General features: G+C 33.5%; 1 protein-coding gene across 10 annotated transcripts in view; it reads left to right on the top strand.

Annotated features, from left to right (window-relative positions):
- rdx (BTB/POZ and MATH domain-containing protein rdx) overlaps positions 1-14,795 on the top strand; it is a 308,082-nt gene that overhangs the window by 196,891 nt on the left and 96,396 nt on the right. For 2 of the 10 annotated variants that reach the window (XM_089632361.1, XM_089632359.1), the window contains exon 1: positions 12,604-13,175. The exons of the other annotated variants lie outside the window; for them this stretch is intronic. In XM_089632361.1, coding sequence (XP_089488487.1) covers positions 13,162-13,175 — 14 coding nt within the window. In that variant the 5' untranslated portion in view covers positions 12,604-13,161. Of the gene's footprint in view, positions 1-12,603; positions 13,176-14,795 lie in introns of those variants that run through there. 10 annotated transcript variants of the gene reach the window in all.

Genomic DNA, 14,795 nt, shown 5'->3' with positions numbered 1-14,795 from the left:
GAGGACACTAATGAATTTTGCTTTTAGAAAGCGGGTGTTCTGTAGTTAAAAGGATACGCCAGCCTTCAATAAGGAGCAGCTGCTGCTTATTTACAATAATATTGTACATAGTATAAATCAAATTTCTTCGCCTGTTATTTCAGTTTCGTAGCTTTCTCAAAGCTGGATTCTCGAAATTCTCGATCAATCTATTGCGGTATAATCATTCATCTTCGAAACAAACCTACTTTAATTTGTGAACCAATTGGGAGATTGTACAGTGATCGTTTGTTGTTAAAAGATATTTATAATTGTCTTATTAGATCACAGATACAGTTTAGATAGACGGAGTCAGTTTTATATATATATTACAATGGAGTCTGTTTGGAGAAGCTAGCAGCATTTGTCTCTCTGGTTCTTAGCAAGAAGCGAACACTCTTCCACAATTGTTTTTATTTGAATTCCGGGGATTGAGATGTTTTTCTTACTTTCGTTCTTTTGTAAAACTTCCAGTAAAGGTACCTAGTTGCGGTTATTTATGTTCTCTCTTCCAGTTATGTTAATCCTCTGATGATATTATCTATTTTTATATGAATTATCTTTGTCCGAATCCGGAACCATTATGGCATTAGCAATTGGGGTATGTTGTGAGGAGGAAAAGAAATGGCGAAGAGTAAAGTACGTGGCTATTCAGATATGGTAACTAAATACGGCTAAAGCCATTTCAAGCAAAATTTCTATTCTCAGTGTTGGTCTTTTACCATACCGATTCTCAGAGTATGTGAGGGCATTTCACCTGTAAATGTGAGATACACCACTGTTAAGTCTATCACACACAGTCACGGCCAACATGACGTAATCTGCGTAACGCCACTGTCTTCCGATCGATATTGAAAAAGATGCAACCAATTTATCACTCCGGCCGGTGTCAATTATTGTGACTTGGTAATGCGTGAATTTTGCCAGAGCTTTGGGCAAATTATATATTTGTTGGACGTGTCGGTATTTTCTTATTGAGTAAAGACTTCAATTCGTGACATAAAAGTGGAGGTCGTGTCAAATTGATGCTCGTTTTGTTGGTTATTCGTTGTTCATTTTAATTTAATTTACTACTTGATCTATGAAGACACTGCAATTAGTTGGTTGCTTTTATTTTAGTTTGTTGGAAAGTTAATTATTAGTGGGTACTTGAAAAAAAAATCTATTTGTTCGTGAGAATATTTTTTATTGTGTTTGTGTTGATATTATTAAGCAATAATCATATCGGAGATCTTAGGTCAATATCTGATTAGTGCAAAAATTCAACTTTTGTGATAAGTTGGTAAATACATATTATATGTTTTTTCATTGAGTTGTGTATCCTCTTTCGATTGATATAACATTGAAAAGGCTAGGTTATACACAAAATGTCCACCAAACCTAACAAACCAACGAATCTTATTATTAATGATTTAAAAAATTTGAGAATTTCAAACTGTTCTCTCTTCGTGTCATTATTCATAATTCAACTTATGGATTTATTAAAGGAAGATCAACGCTTTCCAATTTAATATTGTACACTAATGATATCGTTAATGGCTTTAACGCATCATATCAAACTGACTCCATATATACTGACTTCAGTAAAGCATTTGATAAAGTAAACCACAGAATCTTAATACGTAAATTAAAATTGTTGGGAGTGAGAAGGAATATGTTTGAATGGTTTAAGAGTTATCTGTTGGGAAGGTACTAAGCGGTAAAGGTGGATTCATTCCCTTCTTACAAATTTGCGTCATCAAGTGGAGTACCGTAAGGATCTCATCTGGGCCCAATATTATTTTGTTGGTTCATCAATGACATAGTAAATATTTTTAGCAAAGTCAAAGTTCTGTTATTTGCCGATGATCTGAAGATCTACAGAATAATTAAAGATGATAATGATCTCGCTATTTTGCAGTCGAATCTGAATAAACTATTTGCTTGGTGTTCAGAAAATGATTTGCAACTAAATATTAGTAAATGCCAGATTATTAGTTTTTACAAAGATAAAAATCCTCTTCATTTTTCTTATTTCATTAATGGCGCTAATCTTCTTCGAGTTTCACAGATTCTAATCTCATCTCGGTGTCTTATTCCACGGAAGTCTATAATTTAACTTACACATCGATGAAACTACAAGCGATGCAATAAGAATGCTCGGTTTTATTTTGAGAATGGGGGCAAAGTTTAAAAATGTGTTAACTTTAAAACATCTATATTGCTCTAGTACCAAGTAAATTAGAATATAATTCAACAGTATGGTCACCGTTCTACAAAGTCCATTCTCAAGCCTTAGAAAAGAAACAAAATAAATTTCTTCGGTACATCAATTTTAAAATGAATATTTCCATCGAATTTATAAATTATAATAACTTACGTACCGAAACCAGACTTCTCAAACTATCAGATAGAAGAGTTTTAACTGATATATTATTTTTATTCAAAATTATCAAATCTCTCATTGACAGCCCTGAATTATTGGAATTAATTTATATGAATGTACCTGCCAGACAAACTCGAAGCAAAGACACTTTTAAATTTAACAATAACCTCAATACTAACTACTCTACGTATTCACCAATTCCAAGAATTCATCACCTTGCAAACAAATACTGTGAACTTATTGATATATTTGGTGTTCATAACTTTGTGAGTTTCAAAAGGCAACTAATTTCAGACCTATTTGCTAGTTATTAACTTGCATTATTTATTAGCTTTAAAAAAAAGTCTTGTCTCTATACCTTCCAACGTTTAAGGCGATGCCATACGTAGTAATGCAAAATCATGTTTTTTTGGTTTGAAAATTTGGTCGCCTAGAAATGTTTCAGATGCTTTAAATAAATACCGCGAGTATAATACATCTTGGCCTTTGAAATAATCGAGTATTTTTTACATAAGTCTTTTCATAAGCCCGGAAAAAAATAATTTATAAGGCCCATGAAAACTGCTTTAAAGTTCAAAATTTCCTACTTACGAATCCATTTTCGGTTATGGTTTTATTGTATAATGTGGCATATTAAGTTATTTATAAAATGATCGGAAAACATTTAAATATTTATGCCTGAACATCCACGAAATAAAATAAAAGGCACTTTTTGGCCAGGTTTTTTTCTTGCCTAAATCAAAATAGCTGGATGGTGTGAAGCGGGAATTTAAGCCTTATCGCCATCTACGTAAGGAGTTTTATTGGTGGCGGCTCGATTCAAAATATTACACGACGTATGGCATCGCCTTAACTCACATACTCCTTAGTTTATTTGTTATTTATTTTTTTGGACGCATATTAATTACTGTTTACAGACCTGTACATTTACGGTCATACTTGATATGTATAATATTATACTTAGATATACTTTACCATTTCAAGTACTACTATTTAAATTCAATATTAATTACGGCGTTGGTATTTTGCCATTACTTATTAGTTTTTTTTTCTCTATAGATACAACAGACATTATTTTTCTTCTTTTTTTAATCATTTGTTTTATAATACATATCAGTATATTAAATAAATTTATTTTTTAATTACCTTACGAGTAAATTATATTTAGCTATTTTATCCATGTATTATGTTACACTTACATACATATACTGTCAATTTACTATGTAAAAGCCCGATAGGGCGTTAATGAATAATAAATAATAAAAAAATAAATAATTATTTTTTGAACTTATCATACCACCGCACCGGTATACTTATTAGCACCCATTTATTATTACTTTAACATAATATGTTTATATACGTTTGTAAATTATTGTACCTACGCGTATTATGTAAGTACTAGCGCAGACCTGTGAAAAATCACGGGATATTCTAAATTCTCGACAAATCAGTTCTTATTTTGAAAATGGTGACTAAAATATTTTTGTCTTAAAAATATTATATTTTAGGTAATGTATCGCTTGTCCGAACTCTTCAAATAAACAATTTCAATTTTGAAAATGACACAAATTCAAAACAAATCCAAGTTCTAGAGTTCATTGAACAAGAGTTACGCAGGACAGACAGACACACAAAACCATAATTAGTATTTTGATGATATTTAAATAACCAATGCCCTTGGAAACCCTGAGTTTGTGATTTTTTGTTCCGCACATCGAAATCAGTTTTGTTCTCAGTGCGTAAGAATTTTCAGGGTTATCAAGTGTCTAGGAACGACCACTCTCCACCCTTTCATAGTCATCTTACACTTTCTACAGACTTATAATCAAAGATCGGAAAAAATGTTTCACTATTTGGCGCAAGTAAATATTGCCATACCTTAGATTTAGCAATTTCGGGTAGAGAATGGCGACGTATGCAAACCACGTATCGGGCTGGCCGCGGCAGGCGGGTACTCTAAACTCCATACTCCACAGTGACATTTCGCTATCCTTAAGGTTAAACGCAACGCTCGTTGTATTCTACGTGTTCACAGATGGCGTTAATTAATTAATTTTGTTTAAATACGCTTTTGCAAGGTATTGCTTTACAGTATTAAGACAAATCATTTGTTTGCGCCCTCATATACGCAATATGAATATGAATAAATAGTTTTGTCCATATAAAAACTCAATTCTATCGAGAAAGGCATACAAATACAATATTGGATTGAATCATCGGTAAAATATTGTATTTGTGTGCCTTTCTCGAAAGAAAACTTTCTTCAAGTCTTTAAACGAACAAAACTATTTATTCATATTCATATTGCGTATATGAGGGCGCAAACAAATAATTTGTCTTAATACTGTAAAGCAATACCTTGCAAAAGCGTATTTAAACAAAATTAATTAATTAACGCCATCTGTGAACACGTAGAATACAACGAGCGTTGCGTTTAACCTTAATGCTGTCGGCTTTAATTGTAGTTGTATTGATCTTTGCATAATTTACCCTAAATTTGTTATTCTACTTTTTTACATTATGCTTTTTCAGTTGAGGGTATATTTTAAATTCATAATCTGCTCTTTCATAGATGGCGCTAATTTAATTATTTTAGGACAAAACACATTTTAGGCAAGATATGTATTTTAGGACAAAACACATTTTTGGCAAGTTATGTATTTTAGGATAAAACACATTTTGGCAAGTTGTGTATTTTAGGACAAAACACATTTTTGATAAGTTATGTATTTTAAGACAAAACACATTTTTGGCGAGTTATGTATTTTAGGACAAAACACATTTTTGGCAATTTTAGCTTTAATATAAGTCAATTATATAAGGACAAAGGCATACAGATACAATATTGGATTTAATCACCGATATAACGTTGTATTTGTATGCCTTTCTTGAAATAATTGAGTTTTTCTAAATACAAAATTATTTATTCGTATTAAAATTGGGTGTGTACGGGCGCAAACAAATAATTCATCTTAATATTATAAAGCATAATTTGCAATATTTTTTCACAAAATAATTTAATTAGCGCCATCTATGAATGAGCAGATTACGTATTATTTTAAGTATACCCTTAATGCTTTAAATTGGTCAATGTGTTGATGTTAATTAAGAACGCTCATAAGTTAGTGTTTCTTCATTTGAGACGTTTATTAAAAGGAATAGGTACAATCTTTTACATATAACTGACAAGTATTCAATTTGTTTTAAAGGTTTGGCTTGTGCCTTGGTATCCACATTAAAGATTTGTTCATTCAAGCAAGTGATGATTATCATTCACGTCCATTCATTATCAAAACACACCATCTTGAGGCGATTTGCTTCTCAGAAAATTGTTGAATATTTAGTAAATGTTTAAGATGAGCAACACGAATTTATTTATGTTGTAGTCAGACCCATCGTATCAAAAGAACTGTATCAGAGTAAAAAAAAATATATATAACAAATTTTTTTGTTTATAACCCCGATTTTTTTTAAATTTATTTTTTTTATGACTGACTGGTTTCGCTTAGCGCAAGCATCTTCAGGGTACAAAATTAAACTTATAAAAAAATATATCGTTTGTGTGGTTTTTTTTACATATAGAGTCAGACAAAACACAACATAAAATAAAATTTAATTTAGCAAACAATTGCTTACGGCAACCCATGAAAAATAATCCCAAGAAAATTTAACTTTAAAACCGAAATCTATTCGTTTTTAAAAAGTAATTTCCATCGTGAGTTTTCAAAATCTTCAAAATAAAACAAAACGCTGTCTTAGTAGTACCTATAATATTTTTTTTAATTTTTAGTAAATCTGTTGAAATTCAAGCGAAGCCGGTTGTTAGAGGTTGGTCACTGTTACTGCAGTATTGTTTTGTTCTGGGAATTAGTTTTTTTGTTGTTTAATTCTGGTAGAAATGAGTCCGAAATATTTTAGTTTTGAGGTTTAAAATTCTGTTATAATGTCTTTTGAATCTCATTAAAGGAAAAATCTGTGTCGGTGATTTCTGCCTGAATGCCCACAATCAGTCAGCTGTGTCTCTTGGTACAGCCCTTTGTTCTCACAAACACCCATTACCTCTCCGTTGATACATTTCCCTCCAAATCTCAAGTCTAGATTCGTTAACCTTGAAAATAAAAAAATAAAATAAAGTACTTAAATTATTTAATACAATTATTATTGGTTAACCAAATTTTTTAAATATTTAGCTCAGCCGTTAGTTTTTTCCTGTTAGTGTTGGTTAGCTTTAAGCTTAAATAAGTACGTACTGTATTTGTTAAGATACATTTATTTAAACATTTCACCCCAATGTTGAAAATTTAATTATCATTTAATTAACTTTGATGATTTCACCGAGATGACTTTTTGTATTATGTTTTAACAGTAAAATTGATATTTGAAAGCTCCATAACCCATGATGGAAAAGAGGACGCGAGGTGAAAATAAATCCCCCAGAAAAGTTCATGGGGCCAAAAGTTTAACTAAGGTACATATTTGCGACACACCTACAAACAGTAGTTGTTCTGCTTTATAGTTCAGGTTATATTATATAAATGAATGCAAAAGTAGAGTGGGTCGGAGATCATTGCTTACTTTCAGCTTTCAAGAGTAGCTAGCAACCCGCCCCATTTCGTTTTATATCCACCCAGACACGGCGGGTTGAATTAACACACCCCTCGCGCTCCTACATCTGTCCCAACGTTAGACAAAACAACTCGACAAAGAAAGCTCCGGGCACTCGGTACCACGTGAAACACGGTTCTGTAGTGTTGTTTCGGCGAGTGTAGGCTGTAACTGTAGGCCATAGGGTGTAGGCCCCAGACCTTGGACCTGTTAAGAAGCCCTGACGCACAGGGCCCAAAGTGGAAAGTAGGCCGCCACCCTTAAACCGAATAATTGGGATCCCTAACTGGGTCAACCCTGTTGCCTGCCCCCTACGCCGTAAACCGTAAAACCCTGTACATATAATATTATTATTTACTCTCTCGAGGCTTCCACTTTTAATATTTAGTGTTGCCAGGCATGGTATTATTTGCCAAGGGCAATAATTGTATGAAAGTATTAGATCGAAGGAATCTCTCGAGTAAGCTATAAATATTCATTGTCAGTTAATTATTCTTTGTATGATCGCCATAAATTAGTAGAAGGTCTTTTAATTAGTCAAGGAGTTTTGTTTGCACATGCGAATAATTTAATTAAGCTTTCCCCACATGTGGCTTAGCTTATGCTTGCGTTAAACATAGACAAGCTGAATCACCGAGTCAAAAGACATTTCTATCGTTCAATTTATCCACTACTTTGTTACAATTATTATGGATTTAGTTAATTTGCGAAATGGACTAAATAATTTTTAATAAAACTTCATAATCTCGTCACATCATTAGCAACGATAAAAACAAGTTTACGTCAATTGTAATCCCGGAAAAGATTGATGGAAGATGTAGTAAAGAAGTAGAAGAAGACGCCAGACCTCGTGGCTTTGAATCCTATGTGACTGCTACAAATGCACGAGTTGTTTTAATGATAACCAACGTCCGATTAGAGAGGGCACCGGGAAAAAACCCATTTGGAGAACCTTTTATTTCCTGATTGGGATATCATTGTCTCACAGTGCCAGAGATTGCTTCTGTTACCGCTAATAAATTTTCTCCAATATTTTCTCTGTTCATAATTTCTCAATGCATATTTCTTTTTGCCTGACTAAAATACGGCCGGTGCATAGTGGCAATTTCTATTTCCAACTATTACATTTACTTTCACCAATTTTCTATCAGCTCGCTGCAGTACTCTCACCGCACACTTTTCACCGCCTGTCTATATCCAATCTGATTAATTAACGTTATTATTGACGTGTTTTTGTTTTGCGCGATTTTTCACGTTTTTCGAATCTAATTTTACGTAACAATCTCAAACGATTTGAAACTACCATCCGTCGACGAACCGTATCATAAATTTAATATAATGGCCAACTTACCTAGCGCTGAGTTAATAATGAGGTAGTTTTATCACTTTCTCGCTATGTTAACGTTCTCTAGTACCATGTAGATTTCAAGAACTGTTAATGAGTTCGTTATCACTTTTTTATTGCATTACACAAGGCTCTGTACAAGTTCCATGACATGTTAATTAACTTATTACATTAGAATGGACCTTTCAGTAAATAACGTTGATTACGTGTACCTTAATTATCCGAGTGAAGTTCGATGAACCTGCCCTAAATTCTACGGCTAACGACTGAAGTTTTTTAAAAGTAACATAAAAACTGTTTATGTGAATTTTAACATCTCGTTTCAAAGGTGGCTTTATTTTAGATTATTCTCATCTTGTGTTTTTATTTTGTTACATCTTCGATGGACTTTTTTCCACGTACCCTTCTCGAGCTTAAAACATCCAAAGATAAAAACTTGTTATGTTTTTTAAGTTTAGCCGATTTCGATCTACTTAAAAATAAATAAATCGTACGCCGAAAGTATTGCAGATTTATCTTTGCTTTTTTTCAAATGTATTCTGGTGCCAAGTATTTATTTTGCGGCCAGAGAAAGATATCTTTGTGTTTATATTCGTAAATCTTCAGTTTATAAACGGTTTTAGTTGATTTTCGTAATCGTTTGTTTTTAAATAATTAACATTGTTTCGGTCTATCTGTTTTAAATAACAACATACTTTGGAGATAACAACTTCACTTAGGAGCCGAAGAATTATTCACAAAGGGGTGACCTCAATAGGGCCTCGGGCCAAAGGGAGGGAATCGAGGTCGGTTTTGTAGGACGAGTTCCCAAACTCTAGGGCCTCGAACGGAGCGCAGGGGTGTCCGAAGGGCTTTGTTTCATAGGGGCGGTCTCCCCTAAAGCTGACTGAAACCATTTTTCGTCCTGGGGAATTATTCAAAATTTCTAGGGTTCGTTATTCGTATTTCGGGGGAGGATGTATTTTTTTTACCGAAAAAGTTCGTTAAGGCGAGGGGACAATCGGCACTGCGGGGGATTATCCGCCCGTAGGTTCCTACTCCCGGTGTACTCTTCCTCTAGGTAGGTACTTAGGCACACGGCCCCTTGTTGTTGCTCCATTCCCATTCTCTTTAGCGATGAGATTCTATTTAAATTTCGAAAGCATTGTCGAGATTGACTCCCTTACTTTGAATTTCATCAAATTTCAAATCAACCGTATCCCGTCTAAGTGTCTGTGAAGGACTTTGTAGAAGAGTTATATCTTTGTATAAAGTATTTTTACAGGAAATTGGCTTTTCCTGTAAATTCCTTTGTTTTGTATAAATCTTTGCTTCACTCCGGCAAAGACGTTGACGTCTTTTGTTTGTATTTTAATATAAATCACCTTTATCCTCAAGATGTAGATGTGGGCTCAAGATTTCAAGGAAAATATTTTTGTGAATCAGGCGCCTATTTATTATTCAAAAACCGTTCAGCTGAGGTCTGAAATTCCATCCGCATCGGCAAAAAGTTTTCAATGACACAAACTTTGTTGATGCGTCAACTTGGCTCAAAACAATTAGAAACTTAACCTACAAATTTTGTAATGCCTCTTACTAAATTAGTCATTTTAAATCGCTAAAAGTGAAATAATTATCACATTTTCAAAATTTGTATTTATATATGTAGGTACACGGTACCAACCCACCGTGTGATTTAATTTTTAATTGATTGAGTTTTATCGGTATTAGTTGGGTAAGGTAAAGTAATTTATTAGTATATGTATGTAATTTGACAGCAGTTTTTGTTAAAAATATTTATTTGTTTCTTTTTCTCTTTCGTTTGGGTAAAAAGTAATCTTTGAGACGACATAGTAAGACGCCAGTTGTTTAAAAATTAAACATTTTATCAAATTTCCAAGTTAATATTGACGTTCTGTGAATGTTCTATTCAAGTTCTGTTAGTATATCGTATGAGCCAGTTGCTTCACAGAACTGAAATAATAACGGAACTTGAATAGAATTTTCACTAAATTTGAAAATGAACGTTGAAGTTTGATCAATTACACAAATTCTGTGAAACAACCCGTCCTTAGTGCTTAATTTGCAAATAATGTTACATAACAAATTTACCTTCAATTATGCATGAATGTTTAAAATTTGATTTAATTATTCATGGATGTTTAAAGTATGTTTTATTTATGCATGAATGTTTAAAATTTGATTTAATTATGCATGAATGTTAAATTTAATTTAACTATGCATGAATTTCATAAAAATTAATTTAACTATTAATGAATGTTTAAAATTTGATTTAACCATGCATGAATGTTTAACATTTAAATTAACTATCCATGAATGATTAAAATTTGATTTAACTATGCATGGATGTTTAAAATTTGATATACGCATCAAATAGAAATAATATAGTACCTAAATGTGAATAAATATAAATCGGTGGCTAAATTTAGTATGTAAAACATGTTAATTATTACTTTATCAATATTTGGATTTCATTTAATTCCCTTTGTTTACTACACCTGAATAAAATTCAATTCCGTAAATATGGTGATTTTTAATAGACTGGAATTCTCTCATTTATGAATGGTTGTAAATCACTCTTCCTATCAGCGAAATAGGAATTTGAGTGACACAGCAGTTTGCCAAAGAAAACTTTCGAAAATGTGTGACTTACCGGCCTTGTCAAAACGATAAAACTCTTTAGGTTTGCTAAATTAGTATATCCCTGGAACAAACTGAATATATGGCGGAATTGACTACAGACGCTGAATAAATATTATATATTATTAGCAATACATAACATAAGAAAGATAAAAGTTTATAAATGCACCTCTAGATATCAATACTAGACTAGAACCTCGAACTTCTTCCGTGGTGCGCGTGTGGGTACTCGTTACATTTATAAAATAGTAGCTTTAGCCTAGCGCAAACCCGTGAAAAATCACGGGATATTATAATTATTGTGGGATTTGTGAAGCTGAAAGTGTATTTATAAAATATATTCGCCTCAGAATCATTGCCTTTCAAAAACTAAAATGATCAATTTTCTTTATAATATAATAATTTTTGCTGTTGACAAATTAGAGAGACGATTAGAAATTTAAATTTCCAACGAACACCTTTGGTAAACTTGAAAGATTACGAAATCTGTCAAAAATTTAAATAAAAGAAATACACGTTTGAAATACTATAAATACCTACTATTGTTAGGTGGTATAGTTTTTTTAAAATTATTTAGGTTCCTACTTTATCGCTTTTCTGAATTATTATTCATATAGGTAATCAGTTCCAATTTTGAAAATGATACTGAGCAAATTTGAATTCATTGAACGTGAAAAATTTCACACAGAAATAACTAACAGAACAACCAAAATTAGTGTTTTTGTTTATTTGGTTACCATTTATATACATATAAGGTTTAGTGTGTATTAAGTTTAATTTATTTAAAGGTTAATCAGTGAAATGGATATTTCAAAGTTCCACTGCCAATGATTGTAATGACATTTTGAGTTGAATATAGTTTTGCTGCTTTTTAGTTATGATTATAATTTTATTCATTTTTATTTTAAAATACGACTTATTTGAAAATTTACCTACGCTGAAATATATTTTTCATGATAGCTGAAAACAAGTTGAAATGATTATTATGGTTTAAAAGGTAATTTTCTACCTTTACGTTTTAATTTTGTTTGCCACTCTCGCTGTTTACCTGCTTTCATCAGACTGCATTTCAGCTATCCCTGGCAATCCAGGCATGTTCCTGGTGCCCGCTATGAGATCCACTTCCTCCACGCACGGGTCTGGTCGGGCTGTTATTACAATGAGGCCACCGGGCACCGGGCGCCGGGCACCGGCCCCCGAGTCCATCCCGGCCGCGGCTAACCGTCCAGCCAACCGACCAGGGGGCGCTGCCCTCATCTGCCCCCAACATTCATACAAACACATCAGCTGTTTCATAGAAAGATCCAATCATTTGTCCCGCACCGTAACGGGTGCACAAACGCAGCTTTGTACTTTCCTACCGAGCTCCGAGCTATAGTACACGAGGTACACTCACCCGCCCATCTGATCGTTCCTATGGTACAAGCTGAAAGCTCATCCAGACTAAACCAACAAAATACACTAGCAAATTTTCATGAATGCTCTCTGAAAGGGGTATATTTTTTAGCAATATTTTTAGTTTATTTTGGCGTAATGAAATTCCCTTGCTTGCGAGGTGGTCGCGTTTTGGCGGCGCCCGTCCGCCCACTTGGCTACGCTCCTTTGAGCCGCCGTAGCAGTCGCAAGCCGCCTATCGCGCGCGTCGCAACGCGTTCGCCCCTTCAGTCGCGAACGGTCGCCCGCCGCATACGCTTGTGTGTTCCGGAAAGAGGAAACGCTTTAGCTGCCCATATGATTTTTTTGACACTTCTCACCTACTACAAGCAGGCTCCTTTGTTTTCGCATTCGCTCCAGTTTCCTTTAATATCATAATTATACCTTCAAATATCACTACTTTAATTCACAATTGGTAACAAAGCGTTGGGAGTTTTCAGTTTTTAGAGTATCAATTTTTTTTGTTATTATTAAAGTTTTTTTCGATTTATTTTGAGTGATGATTTGGTAATTTCGTCCGGTGACTCTGTTCCGTGATTGTGCGCCGAATTTGATGTAAAAGTGAGAAAAGCGTCTTGCGTCAGAAGAAAGTTGGATTGTGTGTGTGTTGTAAGCTGACGAAGTGAGCCCCTTCGGCGCTCGACTAGAAAGTTCAGTTCTGGAGCTGTCCGGCGATTTTTGGGCCCGAATTCTCCAACAATCATACACCGTGGATATACTAAAAGCAACCATTTCTGGATTACCCAATGTTAGGATGGCGCTAGCAAGGTATTGATATACATCTGTATTAAAGTGTGTTCGATTTTCTTAGTTGTGCAATGTGCGTTGGTGCAAGCCTCTAGCCTTTAGTCTAGAGTTTCCCTTTTTGTGTGTTCCCAATGTCCCCAGATCTTGTCTTAGCAATTTACTGCATTTTACCTGCATGCCATTTTATCCTCTTTTTTGTTAAGTGCATTGTTATAGGCTTATTATCGTAAGGAATGCAGGCGCTGCACATCAGTTACCTTTATATCCTCAGACTACAATATATTTCAAAGCATACCTCTGCATTCTATACCACTTAAGTTTTAACATTAAACTTAGGTTACACGTGATTAGCTTAACTACATGTCGTTTAACTTACTATTAAAACCTCGTAAGTCTGTCGAGAAACATTTTGATAGGAAGTCAAAAACAAAAATTATTTTCAATAACACTACTCAAATGGAAACATGTGTTTTTAACTTTGATTTTTTTTTTAACATTATTTTTTATATCTTCCCCCCGATGTTTTTGAACAGATTTATGAGGTTTTGATAGTAAGGTACAGTAACCCCTTATTCCCTAATCATTTTTGTTGTACTATAATTTGCACACCCTACCAGGAATAATTTAGGTAATCAGCTAGCTACTTACTATACATAATCCTGCCACTGATAGTGCCTTTGTAAGCTCTCTGTCACAAGCCTAATTTACGAGTGAGAGAGAGAGGTTACAACGGAGCTACCAGTAGCACGCCTATAGTATAATTACATCCACGCAAACTATTGTGTCAGTGTATTCGTCCCAATGCGCTGGAAACAGTCGAAAAATGTACCTATAATCGTAGCTAAATTCGGGTCATTGAAATATTTTCTTAGCTCGGTTCTTTTTCACTAAGATGGCTCAATTAGATACTACGACAGTTGAACAGTGAACACTGAGCACTGAGCATTCGCTCGGTGTTAAAACTCTGTTGACCCGGTTAGTTGAACGTAACGTAGTCACTTTTAACTCCTCTAACCACGTTTATATTTCAATTATCCAGGAAAATTAATTATTATCAGTAGCCATTTTTTATGTCTGTCTGTTATTTTACTTTTGATATTATTATGTTCACACTTAATCTAATAAATGAATCATTTCGATTCAATCCCTCGTAGTTTGTCTCACTAATAACTTTGAACGTGGGTGAGCTCTAGTCGTGAAATTAGTACAGCTTTTCATGTCCAAAATTCCAAGGTCAACTCAACTTTTTTCAGCTGGCAACTTCATTTCCATTGTGAGCATATTTTCTTTGAGATATGTTAACCTAGTAAGTCTAATTTTAACGTTATTTCCAAGTCAAAAGCGGCCTTAATTAATATAAAATCTAACCAAAATGTATAAATGAAAAGATGCTTCATTTGTTTATCAAAACATTTTCTGAAACAACTTTCATCGTGTTCTTAGAAAATTTAAAGTAACACTGTTTTTAATAATATTTACTGAAAAAGACTAGAAATGCAGCTTAGAAACATCGAAGAAATTAAAAAAAATATAAGATAAGTTAATATAAGAAAACAAAGCTTTCAGGAGTTGAAATCTACTCGATTTACAAAATAAATTATGCTGCATGTAATATTATATCGATAGATATATTCACTAACC

The sequence above is a fragment of the Hesperophylax consimilis genome, chromosome 6 (assembly GCF_061612785.1).
Source record: "Hesperophylax consimilis isolate HC1 chromosome 6, BYU_Hcon_1.0, whole genome shotgun sequence".
NCBI lineage: Eukaryota > Metazoa > Arthropoda > Insecta > Trichoptera > Limnephilidae > Hesperophylax > Hesperophylax consimilis.
Note: the sequence above shows the minus strand (reverse complement) of the source record. Positions and strands in the feature narration are given on the sequence as shown.